The sequence below is a fragment of the Syngnathus scovelli genome, chromosome 11 (assembly GCF_024217435.2).
Source record: "Syngnathus scovelli strain Florida chromosome 11, RoL_Ssco_1.2, whole genome shotgun sequence".
Lineage (NCBI taxonomy): Eukaryota > Metazoa > Chordata > Actinopteri > Syngnathiformes > Syngnathidae > Syngnathus > Syngnathus scovelli.
The window spans coordinates 9,718,467-9,745,246 of record NC_090857.1 but is presented as its reverse complement, the minus strand read 5'-3'; the positions used below and the strand labels follow the sequence as shown (position 1 = coordinate 9,745,246).

At 39.4% G+C, this 26,780-nt stretch overlaps 1 protein-coding gene and 1 long non-coding RNA gene across 11 annotated transcripts in view; one reads left to right on the top strand and one right to left on the bottom strand.

Moving 5' to 3' along the window:
* Positions 1-641: 641 nt before the first annotated feature.
* Positions 642-22,576, bottom strand: cfap20dc (CFAP20 domain containing). Of its 3 annotated transcripts, XM_049734057.2 has the most exons (18): positions 22,382-22,576; positions 22,206-22,242; positions 22,044-22,133; positions 21,719-21,812; positions 21,122-21,194; positions 20,505-20,619; positions 20,265-20,418; positions 19,966-20,112; positions 17,894-18,066; positions 17,731-17,812; positions 16,427-16,546; positions 16,219-16,344; positions 14,327-14,652; positions 10,208-10,687; positions 8,911-9,147; positions 6,678-6,739; positions 2,946-3,040; positions 642-1,268 (listed from the first exon to the last, which is right to left on the bottom strand). In XM_049734057.2, exons 2-18 carry the CDS (start codon positions 22,224-22,226, stop codon positions 1,150-1,152), a joined length of 2,514 nt encoding a protein of 837 aa, XP_049590014.1. In that variant the 5' UTR covers positions 22,227-22,242; positions 22,382-22,576; the 3' UTR covers positions 642-1,149. The 3 variants fall into 3 exon arrangements, with proteins under 3 accessions (XP_049590014.1, XP_049590015.1, XP_049590016.1); XM_049734058.2 differs by having other exon boundaries at positions 17,737-17,812; positions 22,206-22,576; XM_049734059.2 differs by lacking the exon at positions 642-1,268 and adding an exon at positions 1,829-2,887 and having other exon boundaries at positions 2,987-3,040; positions 22,206-22,576.
* Positions 22,421-26,780, top strand: part of LOC125977511 (uncharacterized) — a 62,858-nt gene continuing 58,498 nt past the window's right edge. For 3 of the 8 annotated variants that reach the window (XR_007484653.1, XR_007484654.1, XR_007484650.1), the window contains exons 1-2: positions 22,421-22,547; positions 25,103-25,189. This is a non-coding gene — a long non-coding RNA (uncharacterized lncRNA). Of the gene's footprint in view, positions 22,548-22,657; positions 22,961-25,102; positions 25,190-25,898; positions 26,033-26,780 lie in introns of those variants that run through there. The other 5 variants (XR_007484647.2, XR_007484648.2, XR_007484652.1 and 2 more) reach the window with 4 other exon arrangements.

Here is a 26,780-nt window from a genome sequence, read left to right as displayed (position 1 = left end):
GCCCACTTTTTTTTTTGCCTGGCAGGTGAAGTTTATCCCATCAGAATGACTTGCTGTACACAAGGAAATGATTATTTTCCTTGGCCCCGGCTGCTCTCATTATGTCACTTACCGCTCAGACAAACTGTTCGTGATGAGACACACTTCGAGCTGGTAAACACGCAGCAGAATTGGGCCCCTTTAGATCCACGCCAAGCGCCACCCCCTCCCTTTTAGATTATGTACCTTACATCTATCTGTAATTATAAATGAGACAAAAATTCATCTTAACCCAGATAACAGTAGAGGATGTTATTGCCTTCTGTATGACCTCAACAAAGTTTTAATGGGATGAAACACAGGAGATGAATTGCAACAAAGTGTGTTATATTGCAATCTCTCTTTTTTCTTAAATGGGGCACCAGAGTGGCCCTTGTTGGCAAGTCTGTCTCTTAAAATATCGGTTCCAACCTTCCCCTGGGATTAGATTGAACCCAGAACCTCAGAACCGTCTGACAGATATGCAATCCACATTTATGTCTCATTTCAGTAATAATGAAAAAAGTTCCATTGAAAACTCATTGTTGATGGGTTTATTATTTAGCTAAAACAGAGAGAAAAAAATCTGCATATTCAGTAAATGCAATAAACACAGAGGATAGTTTTATATTTCACATATTTATTACAGAATATTGGTTAATTATTTTAAAATTCTTTTTTATATTCAGCAAAGCCACATAAGTTGCATTTCTAAAGTGGAAATTCATTCAGCACATCTTTGACTGTTTTACACAAATGAGGAATAAAAGGAACATGATCAAATGAATCCAAATCAGAATTTGAATTTATAAAATGACTTTGCAGGATGTTCTTTCAGATAGCTTACAATTAAACCTATAGCCAAGGCTTCCCGAAAAGGGATTTTACCAGCAGATGTGCTAATAAAATGAGCAGCTGCCGCAAAAAAAAAAAGCTTTCATTTTGCTCCCTTTACATGCTAACAAGACCACTGGTGACGTCCTTAGTTACCAGCATAAAAACAAAACGCGGCAACATGAAAAGCTCCTTGCCAGCAGGGTATTCATTGCTGATCAATAACAAAACTCTGCTGCCATTCATCAGCTGTCAATGTCCTCTTATTAATTGAGTCAGAATCTCGCAAGCTTTGAGTCAAGCTAGTTCATAGTACTTCCCCGTCTCTGGATCAAAATAGCAGTTGAGGCAAGGATCATAGAGCAGATTTAAGTACTCGTCTTCCATCTCCTCTTCGTTTTCAGACTCGTCCCCTCCTGCGGTGAAGCGAGAATATCACTCAGCAAGTTTTTTTTCCAAAGATGTAATTCTCAAAGTAATGAATAAAAAAACATCCCACTAAACAATACAGTCAACATGCCCACCGCCCGCAACATTAGCCTGCACATCATAGCACAGGCGTTGAAATTTAACAATGCATTCATTATTAAGTTTGCAGGTTGCTGCGGTGTAGAACCACACGGCATCCTACTGAGATGCTTCAACTGTATTATTTAATCTCACTCATGCAGCCAAATAGTGTAAGTGAAAAAACAGCACATCAAATAGACACCCCCTTCCTATTAAGAGTAAGTGGTGCACTACGACTGATGCCAAAATATAAAGGCAACTGTAAAGCTGTAGCAAAAACATTTCAACAATGCCAAGTAATGAATTAGCAGGTAAGATTTATTTGAACATAATCAGCTGTTTTCTTCTATGGCATGGCAATAATTATATTGTAGGACCAGAACTAACGATTATTTTAATAAGTGATTAATCTGGCTGTTATTGCGTCGATTAAACGATGAGTTTGATTTATTGGAAGAAAAAAAAGTTTACATTTTTATCCCTTTATTCAAAAACATCTCGTGATTTCAAATTGACAATGTGGAAATTTCACAAATCATGTCAGAAAATACGCAAAAATGCTGATTAATGTTAATTTTGATTCAGTGCAAACATCAGTCGGCTCTCATGAAAGATGACAGAATCTTTATATATACTTAATTTGACCATTTTCAATTTAAAAGTATGTAACTGATTTATTGCTTATCAAAACTGTTTATTCATTTGATGAACGATTAGTTGTCGATTATTCAATAAAATTAGTGTACATATCTCTGGTATCATGTAAAACCCATAAAAACATGACCCCTCCCTCCCCCAAAAAACACAGGACGCGAACGATGAACCGATGTGAATGGAGTGGAGTTGTGCTCAAAGCCTCCATATTGAGAGTATAAATGTAGGCTATATTTTCCGGGCACGTTTCGGCGATAAGAAGGCGAGTAGACTCTCCCAGGTGGAATAAAGCGAGAGAGTCATGTGGGATGACCTTCAGACTCAGGTGGATTTAAAAATTTTCTGCCATCTTGCTACTCATCAATCAAGTGTTGAGACGCGCCGAGTGACGAGCACCTTACGAAGACGTTAAGAGCGCCCCCCCCTGTAATCCTCACTACTTTAAAGCACACCAATTTGGCTGTTAAATTGACAGGCAGTTAAATGCTAAAAAGGTTATGGAAGGCTCCGGGTGGAACATTTTATCTTATCAGAAGTTGGGCGACGATAATGAAAACTAATTATGAGACACATTGTGTAAGAGGTTTAAAAAAAACGATGTTGTAAACTGGAAAGGTTTCATCAATTAACCTTGTCGGTGTGTCTGGGGGGGAGGGGGAGGGGGGTAAAGACCTGTAATGAGCCCCGTCTGTTTTGACCTACACAGGACAGAGAGCTTCACTCTTGTGTTTTTTTGTTTTTTTTTTTCTTCTCCTAATTACAGTTTATGTGTGCATTCCCATCATGCTACGCTGCCCTGTTTAGTGTCTTGAGAGCGTTCTTCCATTAGTCCACGTGATGGGGGACGTAGATGACGCGTCGTCTCCCTGACCTGGACGGACATAAAGGAGTGACGAGTGCAGAACGATCAACCTTAAGGTTTACCGTACCTCTGATTAGATCCTCATGACGGTTACTTGTGTTGTCTGACCTTCTCTTGCTGCTCGGAGGCAGAATGCGAGGGCTGAGCTCATCCATCCAGTCCCTGGGAAAAGACCATAAAGGAATACAGCCATGACAAGATGTGCCATTCCAGTCTTCATCGCCGCGGAGTGTTGGGCACATTCGAATTGCCTCTATGACATGTTAACAATAAAGGCCCCATCATCGTGCACCGTCCCGGGGCCTAACCGGTACTCCGCTGTCCTTGGGCCTCCAACATTAGCTTCGGCGCGTTAGCCCAACTATCATTTATTCCGTCCTGACTCGCACTGCGACTTTAAGCTGACAACATTCTGACCCAGATAGCTCTTCCCAACCTTGCCCGTCTTCTGTGACTTCTTTTTCCATGCAAGCGTACTCTCCCAGGTTTCAATTATACATAAGTCACCGCACAGTGTTTCAACACAACGCGTCTCCAGAGGAAATGTGACTTGGCAGCGTGGCAGAGATTAATCTTTTGAAACATAATTCACATCAGTTGCATAATCACCCATTTACATCTTTTGCCTCTGGACAAAGCATCTCATAAAAGCACATCATAGCATCTTTAATGAGGAAACGATAACCTCTGTATGTTTTAATATTCATCTGGCTGCGGGCAAATCAAACATCCATCTCATCAGCAACAACAGCAAGGAGGGGCGGTGTCGCTCATTTTGATCTACTGCGTGTTTGCATAAACTTAAAAAATAGGATGGAGGAAAATGAGTACAACAACTTATTGACTCCAGATCTTGAGTTCCCAGCTTCGATAACACAATCTAATAAGATCCAATACGAGACCTGCAGCGGCGGATAATAATGCTTGAATTGACAATACTTGAACACTTTGTTTATTTCTTTACTTGTGTTTACGACAAATGCCTTGAAAGAAAAGTGCCTGACAATATTCTCATTCATCCAAGTAATTTTCTTCTCAGGGCTAGAACTGTTCAGTTACAATCAATTCAATGCACTAAAAATACACAAAGAACATTTCGCACCATTCAATTACATACACCAGGACAGCGACTATAATAAAAAAAAAAGTGTTGTCAATCAAATGATTACCTCAGTCAAGAGCTGATTTGATGTTTTGAATGTATTTGCTTTGTATGTGACGAGCACACAATAAATTCTTGCTGCCACAGTCTGCTTGCATTGGAGTCAACAAATCCAGTCTGCATTGGCTTTGCATTGGTAGCTATAATTATCGCCATCTACAGGACTGTAGTGGAACTGTATCACATAATGGCAATTTACGTGTGAAATATTTATCGTCTTAAACGGAGGTGGCTGCAAAAAACCCAGGAACTGATTCTAATCGTACAAAAGTGAATATCTAACCAAAACGCAAGCAACGGTTATTAAAAAAATATATTATGATCTTCATCCTAGGGGAGGTTATCGACTTGAGCTGAGGGTTTGGCAAACACTGTGATAGATTATATTAATGTACCTAATGAAGTGTCCAATGAGAATACATCTCTCCATGTGTGTAATTATGCTCTAAATCTGTTCGCGTCTTACTCAGCCGTGTCAGTGGCCGATTCCGCTAACAAAACTGAAAATTGGACTTGAAATTGTCCATTGGGACTTGGCAGTGATTATTGACATTAAGCTCTTCCAAATCTCTCTAAATGAAACGACATCAAGGCCACACTCTCTTTATCACCCTGGCAATTACTTTCAAAAATCCGACGCAAGAAGAGAATGTGAAGAGGCGTTTAAGGCATGTATTAGAAAAAACTCTCTGGCAACACTAAACACGGCAACAGGAGTACTTCAACTCTCTGCAAAACTGTTCTCCTCAGAGACGATGCCTTGCAGGACGCTCCAAAAACCCCACGTGACAGATCTCAACGGTAGCAGTGTCAGCATTCAACACCTAAAAGAATAAAAAGCAACCACGGAAGCTTTTCATCAATATGTAAATCAAGGCCTACTTCAAAGTAAAAGCCAAACAACAAGTCGACTGGAAGGTGTTTGAGGTACTTGTCAATAACAAATATTCAATGCGGCGAAGAGAATCCCGGCTCCACTGGGAATTCAAACAACCTGGAGACAAATAAGTCAGGAAATATACTGAGGAAACTCGCCTAAGCTGAAAGCCTATATATCATTGCGCTGTTTTTCATCAATAAATCAAAAGTATTCTCTTGAAGGCACTTGAATTTGCCCATGATGCAATCCCTTTGTATTCTTTTGTAACATGTCACGTGTGCCGTTAGATGTGGCCAGATAGGACGAGGGACAAAAAGCACAAAGCCGGGTCTCCATCTATTCTTGCACTACTAATACGCTGCTTTTGTTAAGTCGGAACGTACGGAATTAAAAGCAGCTTTGAGCGCGTTGCTGTGCAGACAGTAATCGAGGACGAACGGAGTGCAACCAGCATATGATTCCATTTCAATAACTAATTTGTGGCCTGAGGAAGAACATGATCCCGGCTTTGGGAAGGTGAGCTAGAACCCAGCAGGTCTCTTCAGGCTCGGCTTCTGGGTATTATTATACAGTTCACGGGGCAACGGTGTGGAAACAGAAGCTGGGAAAACACAGAGAAATTTCTCCTATCTATGACAGCGGTGCCTTGAGATACAAGTTTAATTTGTTCTGTGACTAATCAATCACTTCTATTATCTTTCCCAACTGAAATGAATGGAAATATCCTCAACAAAAATGTAGTGAAATTGAATTCTATGTTAAAAAAAAAAAAAAAATCATAATAAACGTCTCTAGGCAACAACAATAGGTTCAACTGCAGGGGTAAAGATAAGGCTTGTTTTCTGTTTGGTTTGTGTTACCGGTTATGATTTGATTATTCATGGATAAAAAAGTATTTGTTTTTTTTATACAAATTATTACTTTAATTATGAGTTTGGAATTCTGTTATGGTTGTGTCTCGACTCAAAATACAAAATTGGGCAAAGTCCATTTTGTAGGAACAAAACAAAAACATCTTAATCCAGATCCTGTGTTTCTTAAAAACAAAAAGAATGTTGTCACAGTAAAATAATCACTAATAATACTGCCCATAATCAATAATAATCATTTGAATTGGGGCAAATCAAAACAAGGTGAAATCAGAAAATTCATCTTCCCTTCTCAACAATACATTTTCTTCGCCACATTTTACGGACTAAGTGCAACTCAAATTTTGGGATTTCTTAGAACTCTGAAAGCAAAATGTGATTTCTATTATTATTTAAATGCCATTATAGTTGCCAGTGATTTGGTCTGACAGGCACAAAAGAAAATAGAAAGGAAATACGGAGTAATGTGCACTTGTGACAAAACCCAAACAGCAGTTAAGGGAAAAGAAAAACACACAAAAGGAATTTATTTGCGCTCATCTGTGAGGGAGATGAGCCTCCGTCTGCATCTGACAGCTGACATTTAGCCTTAATTCTGCAGTCGCTTATCATGTGTTTCATTTCATTGTTTTACGTAGATGCAATGAAACACAATTACAGATCCCATCAAGGCGGGGGAATCGATTTATCTGCATGATTTTTCATCTGCTCTGCGCAAGTTGTGTTGTATAATTTCAGGAGCAAAGTGCAGTTGTTGCACCAGCGGAAATTGGTACAATACAATTGTAACATTTTAAGATCTATATACTATTTACGAAGAAACTATGAATACCAATAGACAATTTTACCGTGAATATATACTTGAATACATTTTGATGGTTTGCTTACCTTGATTTTGAGCACTGGAGTGGGTTCATTTCCTTCTGGTAGTGGTGACCCTGATTATCTGGCTGAATAAAAAAAGAGAAGAAGAAATTTAACATTTCCCTCAGAATTATTCCCACTGTATTCTTTTGGCCTATAAGGCACACTTACAATCTTTTAATTTATTTATGGATGTCAAATGAAGTTGAATTAACTAATGTGCTGTATTGTTGTTTCCCTGAATGTGCACGTTATAATCCGATGCAATATATAATCCGAAAAATACGGTAAATTCTGATAAGGAAGAAAATAATTCCAGTATTATCATGTTATTCGAAAGCAAGTCAAGAAAAACAAGCAGGCAATACAGCGACAACCAAAAACTCCCCAACCACAAAAACTATTCTCACAGTGGCCTGCTGGCAAATGGATGCAATACAATCTCAGCGTGCGAGATTACATCCTGTATCGCAGATGAGACAAATAGAGACGCTCGACATGGGTGCAAAATTTTGATGCGAATAGTGGGAAAAATAAAAGCCCTTTCTATTCCAGTATCACACATGCTCATCCCCTACATGAAATAATAACACATTACCTTCTTCATCTCGGCCAAGCAAAGGCGCATATCATTACCCCGGGAGGCTATTTTAGCCTTGTGGTGGCGCAAAGGCTCTTACATTGCACAACTGTGATGTAAAAGCAGTCATACTGAGGTTCGGAATCCTCACAACGCTTGAGTCTATTGAATTTATCAGCATGCTCCGGTGCCTTATTTAACTGTGTGTACTGTTCTCAAATGGTACCCTGCGTAATTGGACCGGTATTATGTTCTGATGAAGACGAGTATCCTGAAAAGGGGATGCGTAGGAACTATTATTTTAGGGGGATATGATTTGGGTAATCTGACTCGCCAGACGGTTTGTTTCAAAGAGCTTCCTTGAGAAGGTCTTTTTGGAAAAGGGCAGATGCTAAAAAAAAAAAAGAAAAAATGATGAGTAAGTAGAAAAATTAATTTGAAAATAAAAAGAGCTTCGGTTGAACTTGGGGTGGGAATCCAAGCACAATAGTTTTGCTAGTGATATGAATCATGATACAACAGCATGATAATGAATATATTAGAGTTATATTGTACGGGAAATATAGTAATAAGTTTTTGTGTGAATTTCTTTTGCACATAGTAACGTAAATGATAATTGAAGCCACACCTTTTTTCATCTGGTGCACTAAAATATAAAAATTACCATCCGCTTCCACTTTTTGGAGAAAAAATAAGATTCCCATTCATTCTATCAGAGATTTCCACATCATGGAGGAGCATATTGTTTTCTGCCCTTGTGTTTCCAAGTGCTCAGCCTTCTGAATATAAGCCAAGTCTGCACCCCAAATTAGACCTTGAGCGTTTGCTCTGGTAGAACCGGGTGCACTGCCAGGGTTCCAAATGAGGACATTACTATTGCCAGACATATTTGTTTAAGGCCTGACATCAGCATATACTGTCTTTATTGAGTTATGGAAAGGCATGCTTCACTGTTATTTGAAACATGGCGAGCCTTAGTCGGTGGCCCAGGGCGGGTGAAAACAATAACATGAAAGTCGAGTCAGATCTGGTTCACATGGGAAACAGACTCAAATGCATTTAATGGCGCTGTCCCAAAACAGGGTCAGTCCCACAGCTACGAAATATGCTCTACCTGGATCTCAACCACTATCGGGATAACTGCGGCATCTAGTGAAATGGTAACAGGCTCATAAAATTAGCATCTATAATGACCACATTCACCGGGGATCATACAGAGGAGCCATTTGGGACCAGCCGAGGCTGCACTCTTCATTCCAAAGTGCAATGTGCTTATGCTAATTGACAATAGATCCAAATGACCTTCAACAACCTCAAACCATCTTTGAATTCTAAAAAGACCATAGGGGGATGATTTTAAAATGACCTAAATAATTTCTAGTCGTGCGGGGAAATGGTGGCTATTGTGCTAGTGTATCTTTTAAAGCGGTAAGAGGCCCAATTAATGCGTTTCTATCTCCATAATCTTTTGTAATGCAGGAAACACACCAGAGGAAGGGGTGTGTGAGTACTTTGCTGTGCTGTGGATGAGGAGCTTGAAATGGAAATGAGCAAGCGTGCGGGTCAGCAGCGGTCAGTGAAATGATTCCAGATGGGAGGTAGAGGGTCAGTGTAGTCGTCATTACGACTGTGGATGCTTAGCGGGATTAAAGTAGCAGAGTAGAAGCTTGTACCAACCGTGGAGATGTGCGTCCAGGTAGAGGCGTCCTCGCTGCTCAGGCTCACGTTGACGTTACACTGGTGGATTTGAGACGCAGTGAGGCCCGAGGCTTTGTATTCGTCTTCCTCCTGCTCCCTTTTTAGACTCGCAAGCATCTGGAGCTCATCGTCATCCCCGTCGTGCAATTGTAGACTGCCGACCGGCTTTGTGTGCCAATCACCAGAATCAGCAGGCTGGATTGTGTTGTCTTCTTCCTTTGAAATAATTTCCCCAAAACAAATCACTTATGCAGACTGACACAGTCCAAATGAAACGGCTTTGCATTCTGTCAACATAATTCTGCAAAGCTTTCAACGTTGTGTGAATCTCATACAGAAGCATACTACAAAAACTCAAATGTCAAAGGCAAAAATGTCTTTTTGTATTTTTTTTTTTTTTTCATAGGGCCATCTAATCATTTGGGAGAATAGTACAAAACGAGGCTGGCTCTGCCCCGGTGTTGAGTGGTGAATTAATTCTCATAAATAATAAACCGAGGCCTAGGGACGACGGAATTCAAACACGTCACATTCCTATGACAACCTTTCAGTCAAAGGCGTCACCGCACGCCGCCTGTCAAGAGCTGCCACAAATCAGAAGTCAGCCGCTACAGCCATGACGAGGGGGATGCGAAGATATGTCGCAACACTGTTGTGTACACTCGGGAAGAAAACAGCCGTGAAACACATCACCCCTTCAGGCCTCACCGTCACTCCAGCTGACTATGCTGATATCTTGGATTGCTGCCTAGAGCTCGTGATCACACCATATAGTCTGATCCCTTCCTTCATGACTTTACAATCCTTAAAATAAAATCAACACATTATCCTACCCTCATTGCTTTTCAAGCCTCGGACTGCTTTGTCTTTCCTGAGCGGCTCTCCTCAGTATAAGCCCAAATAATGTGCCAATATAAATTCACAGGATCAGGCTGAACTGGCAATGGGAAAAAAAGACGGGGATACATTGTGTTTCATGGTTTATAGCATCATTTCATCTAGCCCTGTGAACATCCTGTTTGGAATGGAATGTAAAATATTGAAATACTTATACCGTTCGTTTTACTATCGGGCCGTTTATTTTATCTGCAAGGTGAGTTCGATTTACGCTCGGCAATGGAACACAATTTCCAGGGCCACAAATCAAAGTTAGTCTGGAATAAAAACTAAAAACACCAGTAAATCTGCAACATATTGTTTCCTGGGCATCGCCATCTTGGCGTGACCCACATTTAAACTGTTCAGATGACGTTTGGCTCCTTCAAGTAGACCTTACCTTGAGCGGGTCATGCATGGAGATCTCCTGAAGACAACTCCTTGACAGTGACACACTGTTGGTCCATTCCACAGCCTGATGTTCTTCTTCTGCATCACCCGACCCACACCTCTCATCCTCTCTGGTACCAAAAGGCCAACGACGGGCACCGGAAGCTACGCGAACAGTCTCAACCGGGTTGGTCCATTCCACAGCCTGATCTGCTTCTGCGTCTCCCGACCCACACCTTTGCTCCTCTCTGGTACCAAAAGGCCAACGACGGGTACCGGAAGCTATGCGAACAGTTTCCACCGGGTTGACGTAAGGAGACTGCAGTTGCATTTCACTGGCAACTGGACAAAGATCTTCGACTGATGTTTGCTCAGTGCTTTGATCCTCAGGCTGGACTTTCAGTTCCAAATTTGGATCAAGATATTGGGAAATGTCAGGAGTGGAGTCTGCATTTATTGTTAGCTGTGGGAATGCAGAGTAGCTCTTTTCCTGGAAGAAGAACACAAATTAGGTTAACTCAGTCATTGCCAATGACATAGAATTTTTGTATTTTAAGAATCCAGACTTTCAATAATTGATTTTTTTTTATTTATTTATTTATTTATTTATTTATTTATTTATTTATTTATTTATTCAATTTTATCTATTTATTTATTTGAATTCAGACTTTCAACAACAGCGAGGTATTTATTTATTTATTTATTTATTTATTTATTTATTTATTTATTTTGTGTGGTGTGTATAGGAGGAAAAGGGCTGACAGCGTTTAAGAAACACTGGCTCTAGTTGAACCATCTCGTTGTGCTGTTTTTCAAAGTCACTATAGTGAGCCGAAGCCTCGCTGAGTTTGGACACAACACTGGCTAGTGTGAAGCAGTCACGGTTTTACATTGTAAAAAATTTTCTTTCTCGCGTAACAAATGCACATTGACTGCTGTTGATTTTTATTTACCACAGTGGTGTACAAGTAAATCGACTATATAGCTGTAGGCTGAACCAAGGGGGAGGGGAGAATTTTTCACGGCTATTCAGACATAAATGTATCTGCCATAATACAACGTATAACAACACTGATGTCAAACACAATCCATTATAGGATGTTGTGGACTACAGCTTGCGCCCGAGGTGAGCTTTTTCTCATTAAGACTGAATAGAGCTGGATATACTATGTACAGTGTACATTTGCTCTGATTTTTTTTTCCAATGTTGACTATCGTGTCCAGCATTGCTCTGAAATAAATTCAATGGTCATATAACATATATTTGCTTTTAACCATCATGGCTACCTTTCTGTTCTGGAGCATTCAGTTATTATTTAAGTTTGTGATGAATAAAAATTATTTGCCGTCTGAGTCATAGCTATAGAAATGTGAAATCCTCCTCATGCACATGTATAAACCCGACTTTGTTGTCTGGAATTACAAGGTTCCAGGCCAGCAACATACAGCTAAGTGCAGATGACAATTTTTAAACTGTAGAAAATTGCATTTTTTTTTAATTAATTCCGTCATATAGCTAAATTAGGTCACCGGAATAATGTATGATGCAGTTCAAATCAGCACAATAAACTACAATAATAATCATGCCGCAGACATCCTACCACTTTGAATGTGTCAATCAAAGTTGAGGATTATCATTTTGTCAACACGCTATTGATACAGATTCTGCATTGGAGCTCATTAGACTGTGCAAGAGGTCATAATGCTGCGGCAGGTTGTGAGTATATAGCACAGTTAAAAGAAAAAGGCACAGGTGATTACTTTGCAAAAGTGCTGAGATCAGCGAGGAACTTATTACTTGAGTATATACTGTTCTTCACATTGACTAATACATTAAGCATAATGGTGCCGTGCAGTTGACAGACGGGGCATTGTTAAGAATACACTATAATAAGCGGTATCCCTCCAGACTAGTTTGTGCCAGTTTTGAATGGGGGGGGAAAAAAAAAAGTGACAATCGCAAGCAGCAAATCTCAAGACGTGAAGTCGTTAAATACGGTCGTTACTTCTCCGGAAATAAACACAAAGCTCCCAGAGAGCCGAGAGTCTCCGTTCCTTCCCTCGGCCCGGCTTCATTTGCGGCGGGCTTTATTCTGAGGTGAAAGGTTATAATAAGCCCTTTGAGCGCTTAAATCCCTTAAAGCTTATCAGCGCCATATGTTATTTGCTTTCTCCTTCTTTCCATCCTTCATCATTCTACTTCAAGCGCAAGCCAGTAAACAACAATTAATGACTAGTATTGTGACCATACTGCTTTGCAATCTGTTGGCGGCGTGTTAATATACGCTATTGTTCTGTTTCTTTTTCTTTCTTTTTCACGATTGCATTTCAGTAAAATCATACGGCATTTGTTCGAGAACAACTGTATACAGGTATAGATCACAAGCAAAATGTTTGCTGCTTTTAATATTTCTCTATGTTTAAGAACAAATGGTTCAAAAGAATCGCACGGATCTGATGCAACACCTTGAAAGATGAGTGAAGAAACGAGCAGGCTGTCAGAAATGAGTGAAAATCTAAATTAAGCCAACGTGTGTCAGAGAAATTGTGCGTGCTTTCACAACCATGTTGGCAGCTCAAGAACATGAAAAGCTCGGCACACTGCAATGATTAAGTCATGTTTTGCAATCGGGTATTCTATGTATTGTTTAAAAAAAAATCTGTGATAATGACTTGATTAAAATGTTTTGTATATAAATATAAATTTGAAGTGATTTTATAAACAAAAGTTCTTAATGAGTAAACACAAATGTCATTTTAAAAAATGGTTGATGACTTCTAATCAAATTGTAAATAGCACTTAATGCTATTTGGTAGGTATTGCTTGCCAAATAACATTAATAATAATAATAAGAATGATAATAATAATAAGCACTCACTTTGCGCCACAGTTAGCCCCTTTGCAAATTATGAATATAGAAATATCTATTAAATAATACTTTATCATAAAATGCCCATTTGACACTTTGCACTGGGAAAAAAAATAATTGTGATTGTCGAATGGTGCATGGGAACACACAAATTCAAAAAGTATTGTACTGGATATGATCTATGAATTGAAAAGAGTTTATATCCTAATTACCAACTAGTTTCTCAGCCATATTACTTTATTGGGTGCACATATTTTTGTACTGGATTTGATCAAATGGTATTGTCTCTATCAAAAGTTATCCTTTATATTGTACAGCGATTTTCAGATGTGCTTTTTAGCTTAACTTGAAAAGAAAACACAAAAAACACAAAAGCGGCTCCCAGTAAGTGCACCCAATTTGGTTTAGTGCCACCGAGCTAACTACTCCTTAATGAATAGAATTTGCTAAAGTAGTGCCCCCCCCTCTCCAAATTAAGGCTAAGAACTCAAATGTCTTTCAATATTCACCGACACAAAGTAGTTTGGCTAATGCTGCTAAGTGCCAAACAAAACAATTATTTTTCATCGCAACACACGCAATCGCTTTTGCCATAACGCTGGAATGTTTAGTTTGAAATGCGCATATGACCGAGGAGCTGCGTACAAGTTAAAACATTGATTTTCTTTTCCACTGTAGGGTGTATGACTGTAACCCAAATGGTAATCATTTTCCATTAAATCGGAATTATAAGACCTACTATAAAGTTTTGAAGAAGTAATTATCATTTCTTTGAAGGCAGCATGCTTTAACCACCATATGGTTTAATTACCCTGCTCAGCATAAAGAAAATGACCATAAATTTTAGAACCATTATTACATTGTCTGATTATAATAGTCCCGTCGACGTCTTAGGTTGAAGTATATTCCCCACAGTTAAATTTGAGTGGTAATGTGCATTGTGACATTGACACCAAACTGTGCACTGTGGGAGATGTCATTTTACATTGAACTGTAGCGGAAGGATTTGTCATTAAAGCTATGGCTGAAAAATCTAACAAAATAAATGAATAAATAAAAAGACAAAATGACACTAGGCTAATGCTGCTAGCATAATAGCTGATTGACGTTGGACGTTCCATTGCATTGATAGGCCAGGAAAATCAAAACGGCACGATACAAACTGTCCAGCTCAAGGCAGCTGGTCATTTATGTCAAAGCAATAGTGAGCAATGTATCTAGGTGAAGAGGGTGCCTTTGTCACCCCAGAGTGAGTGTACCTCATCACTTTCACTGCCAATGAAATCATCTTCGGGTTGAGCCTCACTGCGTGTCCCATTTGGGCATTGAACCTGTTCGCCTCTCGTCTCCATCTTGCGCTCACCCCGGCCTTGGCCTCTTTTGGGTGAGTGGGGCGGGGATGCGAACGTGAACACCTCCTCCCGCAGAGCGAGCCGCAGCTCGGGCTCCTCGTCATTACTCTCCCAGCAGCTCTGGACCTGCGGGTCAGGAGAGGAAGCGGGCCGGCTTGAGTCGGGGGGAGGCTCCGCCGGTGTGGGTGGGGGCGATATGGAACTCGTGCCTGGTGAACTGAAACTGCATTCATCTAGGATAAAAGATTATTAGACATGGGAAAAACGATCAAAATACTCAAACCTAACACCAAAAGAATTCAATGATAGAATATGAATATTATAAAACTCCCAGAGCCTCGAATAGCGGATTCAATCTATTAGAACACAGAGTGTTCACTCCGCTAGATCGACTGAGAAAAATGGGAGCGTAATATTTAATTAAGTCCAACCTTAAGAAAAAGCTGCAAGCATTCATGTGTGCACATGAGAGACGCCGAGCGCTCAAACTCCACAGCGGGCCCGAGCTCAAACATGGGGGCACCTCTCGATATGAATGAGCAAGCACGTTTCAACCTCTCGTCAGTATAATCGCTTCCTCTAATTGCCCACTGTGTGGCAATCCCTGGACCCGGGAGATGTCACTCTGACTTTTATTTAACGTGCCACATTACCATTAATGAACTAACTACTGTGAGCACGGCTGGCCAAAGGAACTTGCAGCTCCAGAGGAACATCTACAGACTAGAAATTGTTCTTCCCTTAGAAATAGAGTATAAGAATAATGAAAGATTGTGCTGCCAAGTTAAATGGCCAGAGAAATAAATGAATTGAGGACTGCGATACAAGTTAATGCATCGCATTGCATTAAAAACTCCAGAGAATGTGAATATTTTTTTCCTGGCATCAAACTTTTATCAACTCTAGCTATGCATTTTCTATAGCGCTTGTTCTATAGCGGGTCATCGTGTGATCTGTAGGCTTGACGTCATGATCAATTATTACCCACCGCCCAATTACCCGGCAACAGCTAAAAATCAAAATTATCGGCATTTATTTTTTTCCATTTAAAGCACTGAATGTTGTTTTTTATAGAGAAATCCAACGCAAGTAAAGAGAGAGAACATGACCACTAGGTACTTATGAAAATAAATTACAGGTATTCATCCTTTGAGCTACAAGAGTTGCTGAGACTCGAACCCCAAACCTTAGTGTCAACCACGACACTTCAGTGTTTTGCATCCTCCTCTGAGCCTGGTCACCCTTTTTAAATGAGAAAATCTCATCGAGAAATAAAATTTTTTATAAAACATCACAAGGGAAATAATGTTGATCTTGGCTCAATTTACTGGCAAATTGACTTATTCGGTATTTGTGACACGAGTTATTATTTGATCCAAGAAAATATCCAATGCTTTTCCTTCGCATCACATTCTGTCACGTGACTTTTTGAATCCGAAGCTATCCACAAAGGGTTCTTGCTTTGTAGAATAACATTAGTGAAAATGCGTGCCTGTCGCAGTGTTCGCACAATGACCTTCCTGATACGCGTGACGGAAGACTGGGAATAGCTTGGCTGAAAAATCCTCAGCAAAGGGCCTCGACGTGGGTGATGCAAAATTTAAAAAGGTGGAACAAAAGCAGTTATGTATGCAACCTAGAATGAGGCTCATTAAAATTCCGGCAACATTTTCAAGCAAACCGGAATCTGAAAGGAAAAACAGCAGTCTGGATTCAACGTTACGCTACTGACAGCTCATCAAAAATGTCTTTTAGTAGTCCTTATTCTGTGCCATCATGATGCTTGAACATTCTCCCACCTGCTTTTAGGACCTCCGTTATTCCTTTTGGGGTCAAAACTTCTTGTCTGCTCTCCAGTCCACTTGATGGACTGCTGTATGTCTCTCTGGTCTCATTTCTCCTGCTGTGGCTGACATGAGCAGGCTCTTGAGTAGCAAAATAAAGCGCAATTTCAGAGCACAAGTGGTTTGGTCCTTTTATATATGCATTCGAGCCTTTGCGGTGTACCCAGCAGTGTTTGGAGCCTCTCTACTGCTGCACTTTGGACTCGTGACTTTCTCCTCTCAAATGGTTGCTTGTTGAGCACTTTGCCTCTCGGAGGAGGTGGCTGCAAGCTGGAGGGTGCTCCTATGTACAATAAATAGCAGTAGACCGTGAAATCAACCATTCACAAAGAAATAACAGCATAGCAACAACACCGAGTCTTATATTAATTCGCAGCAATAGCTAGTTTTACTGTTTCGATCGTAATTTTTTTTTTTTTTTTTTTTACTTGTTTGCTTTCTGCTAAAATGACAATAAAGGGCAATCTAATGGGATTTTAATGGGAGTGGTAACAATGAACCATAATTGCTGACCTTGACAAGGTTTGTTTTGAAAATGGATACTGTAAGCATTTTTTCGATAAGGTCCGAACTAATATTCTTCAGTAATATATCATGCGAAGTTTATCCACCCATATAGTTTCTATGGTGTCCCTTTATTAGGTTCACGGGTGAGCTGGAGGCTATTCAAGCTGATATTTGGCAGAGGACTGCTCAGTCTATCATATAGCACAGAGACAAATAACAGTTCTCATCTATGGACAATCTGGAATCTTCAACTAACCTAACATATGTTTTTTGTTTGTTTTTACGTGGGAGGACGTTGGAGCATCCGAAGAAAACACACACGCGCCAAAATTCACTCTGGGAACCGAGTAGGACTTCACAGAAATATAACATTGTCATCTGCAACTAACATTTTGAGACGCTGCATCTGAAGGTTTAAATATTACAATCACATCTTAGTTTTTTTACGCTGCATTACAATTCGACACCACAACAAGTTAGAGCCAGAACAACAAACATTTATTTTGAAAGTGGACATGGAAAACCCATTTTTTTTTGTATACAAATAGTTGGGTCTCTGGAGTGCCTCGCAACCTATCAAGTGTGAAATTAATGAACACTCGCCGCTGAGCAAGGTGGAAGGATGACGGCCAAAAGGCCGCAGGAACATGCCCGCAGCGAGTTTCAGCCCACGAATTGTTATTCAAACCAAAGCTCAGCTTGCTATTGGCTCAGCATGAGACAAACCTGCCCCTTAAACGAGCTTCACCAGAGTAAGAAATATATGGGAAAAATACGTCGATAATTATCGATCCTTGTGATACCGGTATTTTGCCGCAACCGTGTTATCAAGAAACCAGGGAATCTTTTTATAATGTGCATTGGTTGACTTTACTGACGGAGAAATATTTGATTACACATGTATTGGTTGCCTAACTGTATATTGTCAAGGTGACATAACAGCAAGATATCAAAACTAACCATTACCCGCTTGATGAAGGTGCGATGATGCTGCATCTCCAACTTGTGCATTCAATTCTGGGTGTGACGGATTGAAGCATGCCTGTGGGATGTATTGCAAAAACAAAAATAATTACAATCACGACAAGGCTGTCTGAATCATATGATAGAATTTGTGTATTACCGTTTTGTCATTATAGAGTTCGCCTTTTTCCATCCCATTAACGGCCGGGCCGCCTTTTCTTCCGGCATGTGTTGCCGGCGCTGCGGCTTTGGAGCCCGAGGCCATGTGTGGAGCTGCCTGGGGCTTGCTTCTGTGAGAAGCGGCTGATCTGGCAGCAGGATGCTGGTCAGGTCCTTCACAGACATGTCACATTACTTATTGACGCCTATCGATCTTCAACAGCTATCATTTAGCAAGTGTGCTCAGGCTTAAAGTGGGGCAGCAAATAATAAGCACTTAATCTCATGCCGAACATGATGATGATCAAAGACGATAACACTAGGAGTTGTACGATTGATCTGGTGAAGCAGTGAAAGTCAAGTTGAAAAAATGGGGGGAAAAAAAGCTGCCAGTGGCAATTTTCCAGCCTTATATCATGCGGGATTCAGACCGGCCTATTTGATTCTCGGAATAAAGAACAGTTCAAGTGGACAAAATATTGACAGCGCACAAGCATCGGCATCTACAGGGGGATTCATTTACTTTGGCAGCATGTTTTGGTCTTCTAACAAAAGCTTCAAACTTGTCTGAGGTTTGTGTAGCGATCTTGAAAAAAGCGCATGGATACAAACAGACGAAGACTGCAGCCTGCGAGAACTTATGAAAGAAAGTGGGCAACATAAACCTACAGTGACAGACGCCTAAATGCTGGAGGTGTAAATAAAAACATTTGTCGACCTTGAATCAAATCTATTTTGCGTAGAATTGAGATGTTTGTGTTATTTAGTGCGACTTCATAACTAACAGTTCTTGACAAGGCGATGAGGCAAAGCGGTCATCATTTAACTGGATGTCTTCTTTAATTTTAATTGCGATGAGGGAACGGTATGCTAATGATGCTAATCACGATAAGCTCGTTCTTGTAGGTGGTCGCTGATGTCTTTTGCGGGCGCCGCCGCTTGCGTCAACACGACCGAAACGGCTGTCAGAACAAATAAATATGTACCGATGAAAGGGGCCACGGAGGCTGCAGGACTGGATTACTGGTGCGTGTCTTTGTATATGAGGAGGAAATAAAGTACATGTGACTCAGTGCAAATGGAAGTACAAATGATGCGGCCGTTTAACTGGAGCAAAACAAAGTGCACTCCATCTGAAGACACTTCTCCATATGCATCCCACAAACAAGTACTGTAATTACGCATTTCAAACAAAACCATTTCGGCAAAACTCCTGAGGGGTGCAATATCAAAGTTATTTTTTATCATTATGAAAATTACAAAAAGATATTCAAGTAAGAGCTGCACAGGAAGAGAATTAGGAGTTGAGTCATTGCCAAGGCAGCTCCAATTTTCTACTTTGGTGGTCTTCCGCATTGGTGAACCAGCCAATTGTTTTATTTATGGAATTATAAACCTTTCTGCATATAAAAAAACCCAAAAAATCTCATATTCGAGCTTTAACGCTGCACCTACTTTCTGTTCTGTTTGACAATGAGGAGAAAAATAAACATCTAGGAAGAGAGAATGTAAATAACATTTTTCTTTAACTTTTCTTGACATGCACATTAGCACATCGGCAATACTGCAAACCACTTTGTAGAAAGAACTCTGGACTATTAACGAAAATCATCTTGAGGTGCATTATCCTCCTATGGTTGCCGTAACAACCGATCTGGCCCAGTTTGAAGTCCTTTCATTTAATTGATGCTTGTTCATGGTGAAGTGCCACTTCTTTCTTTCCCCTTTGCCACATTATGTTAGCACAAGTTTCCATGCCAACATGCTCGACTGATTATTATACATTTTACCCATTAATAATATCTATAATCTAATTTAAGGTTTCAATGTATTCCTTTACATTTTTTTTGCATTATTTGAAGTTGTATCCCGCAATTCTCGTGAGGATGAGAGGTTCGGAAGATGGACGAATTAATTTGCATGATTATTATGAATTCCATTGAACGGATCTGTCGACTTGAAGTTGATTCAGAATTACAAATCATGTCTTGGCAACTCGTTTTCCAATCTGTCAATTTACCAAACACATTTTCTTGACCTATTCATTTAGAATCTGATCGTTAGAGAGCTTACCACCGTCGACGTTCGCATGAGTCGTCTTCAAATTGGCCTTTCGCAAGACTGCCATGTTCAGAAGCTGACACTCATGGCATACGTTTGGTGGAAATTGGCAGCTTCGCGGGATCTGATCCACAACACTGACCCTACTGAGAAACATATCTAAATTCAAACAAGAATGTGAGGTAAGGGGTATGACACAAAATCACACAAAACTCTCTAAAAGGTTTTCACCAACATTTTCTGAAACAATATTGCTAAGAAAATTTGAAGTCCCAACATGTTCAATTTCAGCTGCAATTGTTAATATTTACCGTAGTTTGTTAATCCAGTCGGCTCCGTTTTCATGGTAAATATTCTTCGCACTTTACAACTGGCAAACAGGGTGATGCCATCCAGCGACAAAAACTCTGCAGCCTTGAACAACTCTCCCGTGAAGGACACAAGGTCAACAAACAACGTGGTCCACTGAGACAAGAAGGGAAAGGAATTCACTTGTTGAGGGGCGCACCTAAGAATAATGACAATGTGTCCAGGATGAGTGAGATGCTCACCATATTACGTTGCACTCCTGCCAGGGGTAGTTTTGCATGCCAGAGTGTGGCGGACAACTCTTTATGCACAGTCGATAAGTAGAGCCGTCGTTTCAGGTGGCCCACATCAGTTATTCTGTAACAGAGGCATGTTGTGATTTAGACAGTGCTGCAAAATACGATGCTAGTCAGTTCTGTGAAATCAGTGGCGAACACATGCAAACACGCACGAGGGTGAGGAGGCATGCGAGCACACACGCATAGAGCAAAACCAAGGAGAACATTTCACCTGAGTCTAAAAATACTATGCATGAGAAATATCAAAAGGGTGTATTCATGATTGTATTTCAAGCATGGCTATTTTGCATTTCCAGAGCAAACAAATAACAACAAACCCAATAGGCTATTATTGGTTATAAAGTCGAATGTTTACTTGCAGTCAAGTTTGTGGAAACAAAATGTGACTGGGAGTTTTGTGTTTAAAAAAAAAAAAAAAAGGAAATAACCTTTTTGCCATGATAAGATTCTCAATCAGTTTTTTTTAGGGAATTTTAAGTAAAAAAAAAAAAAAAAGTCTACAATTAATTGTCAAGAATGTCGTGTAAATCATTACCAAAAAAAAACCATGACCAACTTACACAAGCTCCACAGAAAAGTCTTTGCCTTGCGGAATAGTCACTTGAATGGCCAAGAATCTTTGGAGGAGTCCCACTAAAGAAATGAAATAATAAAGATATTTGCATGCAAAATACTGTCGACAGAATACCAGAGCTAAGATTAGAAGTGTGAACCTCATAATTGTGGGGTAGACATGCTAACCAGTCCACTATGCTGCTTTGACAACTATAAATAAAATAAAATCCCAATTCTCAGTGGTGTTTTATTGGTCTTAGTGGAAATATTGTGTTGTATGTAAGATTGAATGTGTATGAAGTTGATATTTAATCTATCTGTAGTACTCATAGTATATTGAGCAGCTTGCTATATTGGCAAACCAAAGTTCATATTATTTTATGTCTCTTATCCTCTTTGCTAGTTCCCTTCTGCGGTGGCATAAAAAAAAAGATCAAGATAAAAAAAGCGAGGAAACTCTTCAATAAGTATATTTTGGACTATACGCGGTGTATCGCTTGATGCTTGTTGGCACCACATTTCGCCTGATCTTTTGAGTCAACAGAAAATATCGATGTAACTATGCAATACTTTTCAGAAACCTGCTGTTATTGTCAACTTACACGACATTCTCCCATTCGCTGGCATTTGCATTTTCACAGTCTTGCTGCTACCCTCCAGACAGTAAACAAATCCTTTGACTTCTTTGTCGTACTCCTGGAAAAAGAGATGTAATATGAGTTCATGTCAACTTGGAAAGACGTTTTTAGAGTTACTGAGATCTTTAAGTGCCACTCAGCGCTGTTCATTTTCTGCATCCTCCGCAGTCTATGATTTGAGTGTTACTTTGCATGCGGCTCCAATAAGGAATTCAAGGATATCATGTTTGTTTAATTATACTTGTCTAAACCGGTTGCACCTGTTTGGAAAATATTATTTTCTTCTCACTTTTCGTATGGCAGAAGGGCCTCCACAAAGTTTCCACTTGGCCACGGGATCTTTCCCTTGTCCACTGAACACCTCCACCCCAGCTCCACCCTGCAAAACAAACAATTGCAGCCACCATTTAGACAGAATGCCAATACGAAAACTACTTTTAAACACGTTTACCTGATAATTGTGCTTAAACATTTCCTCTTCTTGGCACCTGAGTGGAAATAAAAATAGCTGGTTAATTAATCTGATAATTCGCAACTAGACATTTCGTGACTTCAGGGCGTGTAGAGGAAAAGAACACGTAAATAAATATCCGTTGACAGCGACGCCGTATTCGTCGCCATGGTTACCTCAAACTAACCAATGAACAGAGAGTTTGTTAAAGGTGAGCTTGCACCACTCGGTGACCGTGTACAATGACTGCAAAAGCGACCAAAAGAAATGATCAATAATTCATGCGAATGTGAACATTTCCTAAATGCATATAATCCTGTTTTCTTTGTCATCTGGGAAAAGGTAAAGAGTGAAGAACGTGTAAGCGTGTCATCTGTTTGTGTGGTCACATCACGTGACGTCAGTGTTCGTGTCTTTTGAGTACGTCATTTATTGTTTGAACAGGTCCAGCTTGACCATGTGCACTTTGATCATATGATCAAATTTGCAAAACTCTCTCACTTTGCGGATTTAAATAGTCACTTTTCTTAGCAGCATGATGCACGTCTGCGTCACAGTGCAGCGTGTCGAGTTCGAATCCCCTCCATATTGTATATTCTTGCAGTCTGACCGAAATATGACCCAGTCTTAGAATAACTATTTAGTATTGAGTCCCATCTGTGCAATACTTCTTTATTGAATAAAGCTCAGAGCAAACCATTCATTCAAAGGTGATCTTCATCCAGGCTGAACAACTTTTGCATGGAAAACTCTTGGTAATGTAATGAGATCCTGACTTTTCAAAGCCCATACATATATATATATATATATATTTTTTTTTGTTGAGTCAGTCTGGAAGGTAATATCAATACTTTATGTTCATTATTGAACGCGGGTATGCTGGTGTTGTATGCCGCAGTGCATTATATTGAAAGGTGCTTTCGATTTATGACTGGATGTTTTAAAGGAATAATCTAATAAAGAGCTTTAAGCTTGGAATCCATAAAAGTGAAGAGCAACGTGCAGGGGGAGAAAGCACAAAGAAAATGTTTGAGTTTTAATGCATACTGCAGGATAACCTGGAGTAAATTTGAATCCTTAGGTTAATGCTTTATAAAAAAATTATAATTGTTCGTAAATTTGACAATTCACAGTTTATGTAGTGGTCAATATAATACATTTGCATATTAATAAGGACGTGGAAAATTGAAGTCATCCTTAATCCTGGAAGCAAATGAGTATGTTAATTTGTGTTAAAAGTCACCATAGTAATAAATTGTGGTGAATGTTTTTAATCCTACCATGAAGTATTTAACTAGCTATCTTGATCTTAACAGAAGTTTAATTTTAAATAGAAACACATAGGTGTGTCTCTCGCTCCTTTAAAAAAAAATAATTAAAAAAATCACAATATGTCATTGTGGATGTTTTGTTTGCTTAAACAGGCGAGCTATTATGGGATCAAGGAGGTGTCTTGCGTTGGGTTTAATTAGCTAGAGGACGACTGCGTGCCATAATCATTCGCATGTTTGCAGCCATCTGACTTCAAACAAGGCACGGTCTTAATTATTTATTGCAATCAAAACAGAAGAAACCACAAACACTGTCCTGTTATGCTCGTAAATAAAGTGACTTTTGTTGTTCTTTGCGTTGCACATGTTTGAAGTCACTCGTTGGAGCTAACATCAAAATAGCTTTTCATATGCAGAAACATGTGGGTGGTTAAAATTAAACATTACTTGTACACCTTTTTAGAACCGCAAGTATAAAAATAACTAGAGTGACACTAAAGAGAATACGTCATCTTAGGCAGATCCTTTAATAAAAAAAATTGGAGTTTGTCCTGTCAAACATCAGCTTGCCACTTCCATGTTTCTAGAGAATGAAGACCAAAACAACATACACTTACTGAGAACAGACCAATGCCACTATTCGAATTTCCCGGAGAAACAAATTCCTCAATCTTCACTGTTATTCATGTCCTCGCCAAAATTGAACCTATAACCCTAACCCTACCCAATAAAGGTTGTCAGATAAATAAAGACGCCCCATACAAAAATCTTGTCCTCAAACTTTTGCAAAAGCTGTATCAAATGATGGGGACACTGAGTTTGCGTATCAGTCTGTAAAGGTGTGCAGCAAAATGAGTGCTCTATTTTCTTTGAGTGTCGCCTACACATATTTTTACTTTATTGATTTTCAGCATCTCACATGAAGACTGACAGGCTTTTACTGCTTCCTGACATTGACATGTCTGCCATTCTCACACTAGAAAAGGCGCTCAGTAAATGGATGGACTAAATGTACTGTCTGTACGGCATCTATGTAGGTCACTGCCACTCACTTGTATTTTTCATTTTGCTCAAATGAGCCTGAACTTCTTTTCACATCTATCAACCTTATCGCCGACTCCTTTTATTGCTTTCTACCTCTGCCAATTGTGAAAGTGTGAAGGCTAGTGGTATTGTTTTGATAGCTGTTTGTTACATTAAATCCACACAATCGATTCCCTTGAAATGCAGAAAGCGAGATGGAACATTGGCAAATCTGAAATGTATTTTCTCTTCATTGTTGGAGTTATATTGGGAACAAAACGCAGTTTGCTAACTCACAAACTAGCAGTCGTTTAAGCATTTATCTATTTTATTAAGTGCAGTTGTGCCTTGAGATACAACTTTAACTTGTTTCATGACCATGTTCATAAATTAAAACACTATCAAATCATCTTTACCCATTGAAATGAACTGAAATGCCATTAATCTGTTCCAGCCTACCCTTAATAACAAAAACAGAAGGTCTTCTTGAGGTTTTTTTAAAATAAGGAACTTATCACTCTATGTATTTCATAAAAGGATGAAGTACATGGACTTTAAAGAATGAAACCGTTTGTCCATACATCATGATTCCTTTATTGGCAGGGCCTTCTGGTGTGTGCAACTTGGCCATTGGGGGAAGTATAATCCAGTCACGAAGACACAAATGAAGATGAATTTCACTCAACTACTGTAAGTGTCCCCAGCATTATTAGTAATTTTTATCTGAAGTTAAATAATATATGCTTGTGAGTGTTGTGATATTTCCGTCTTGAAAGACTTATGTGAAAATTGCTTGTATGTTTCGTAACTCATATCGACACACGTATTAAATTGACATTTTTTATAATCAACGGTTGCGCAACCCTAATAAATCAATTCGTTAATATCCAATTTTCAGCCATAGATGAACCCTTTAAATAAACTGTATTCGATCAACAGAAATGTTTGCGGCTGGCCAGGGTCATCGTACCTTGTCTTGCATTGTTCATTGCTCCCGATGCAAGGTCCAGTTTGTAGCTCGTCTAATTAGATGGTTCACTAATGTCACGTTGTGGTTTGACTTATTTCAAACGTCTGTAGATAACCGCGCAATGGGAGCCCAGTGAGTCCGCATGCAGTTAAAACTTTATGCTTGTTAACTGTAATTACATGGAGGGGGGGAAGTCAATTCTCAGCAGGCAAACTGTTGTGGCTATCGTTAACTGAGCTGGAAATGCTGGAGTTCACACACAACTTTTGAGATTACAATTTTAACTAGATTCCAGACCTTCTTGCACCGCCCCTGATAATGAAGATTGCCCACTGTATCACTGATTTATTATGGCACTGGAATGCAGATTTTGTAAGACAGACCACGGCACAATGAAAGGTTCATTAGTGACTTTTTTTTCCTCTACAGGAAAGCTTTGACACTGATTGGGACAGACAGCATCATTAAAATACAGCTTGGCATGCAATAAGCACTGACAAATGTGGTATGGAGAAATCAGTTAATAAATCACGCTTGTTAGCGTACTTGATTGTGATTAATAATTCATTATTTTCAAAATAATCTGTTCATTTGCATCTATCAAAACACATCAATTAGCAAAGGCAATTTGGGTTTCTCGTGCAATGTAAATTGACAAAAAGCCAGATTTTACTTTTCATTAATGAAACTTTGCATGTCGTGATGACATTTGCATAATTGGACCTGCTATAATCAGCCAATTTAAATATGTTCAACTACTTTGCTTTTTTTGTTTGAATAGGATTGTTGTCATTATCGTGAGAGTATTGCAGAGGAACGTTTATTTTTATGCATCTCACACGATGTCCTCCATCTATTATCAACCTTTTCCTATTTGTTTAGTCTTTACTCTCCTCTCGGGTGTCAGAGATCACTGCACGCCTTCTTCAGAGTGAAAAAACAAATCACACACTGCAAAGCTGCACTTTAAACCATTTCCCAAAAGGCCAAACATGAGGCAAGCCACTTGCATGAAACGGTAAAGGCTTTCATTTATTTCTTTCCAATCGATTTCAAACCATCTTGAAGAGTGAATACTCTGTGAAAGACAAATGTGTTTGCATCTTGCCAATTGACTTCCATGTTGCTCTTATTTCCAAATTAAATTTCCCATCAAAGATAATGTTAAGTTAGTCAATTTAATTAGTTCCGGGTTCATAAAAGCTTACTTCTCTTCTTTACCATACACGCAGAATTAGATTTTAATACTTCACCTGCCGTACAAATGTAAGGAGTGGAAGAAGCACATTATAATAAAATTAAATTGCCATA

Coding starts and splice junctions, on each gene's coding strand:
- cfap20dc (XM_049734057.2), bottom strand. CDS start 22,226: ATGTTTAAGCACAATTATCAG. Junction 21,195..21,718: donor AGCGAATGGGAGAATGTCGT/GTAAGTTGACAA, acceptor TCATTTCTTTAG/TGGGACTCCTCCAAAGATTC. Junction 20,113..20,264: donor GACTGGATTAACAAACTACG/GTAAATATTAAC, acceptor GTTTGAATTTAG/ATATGTTTCTCAGTAGGGTC.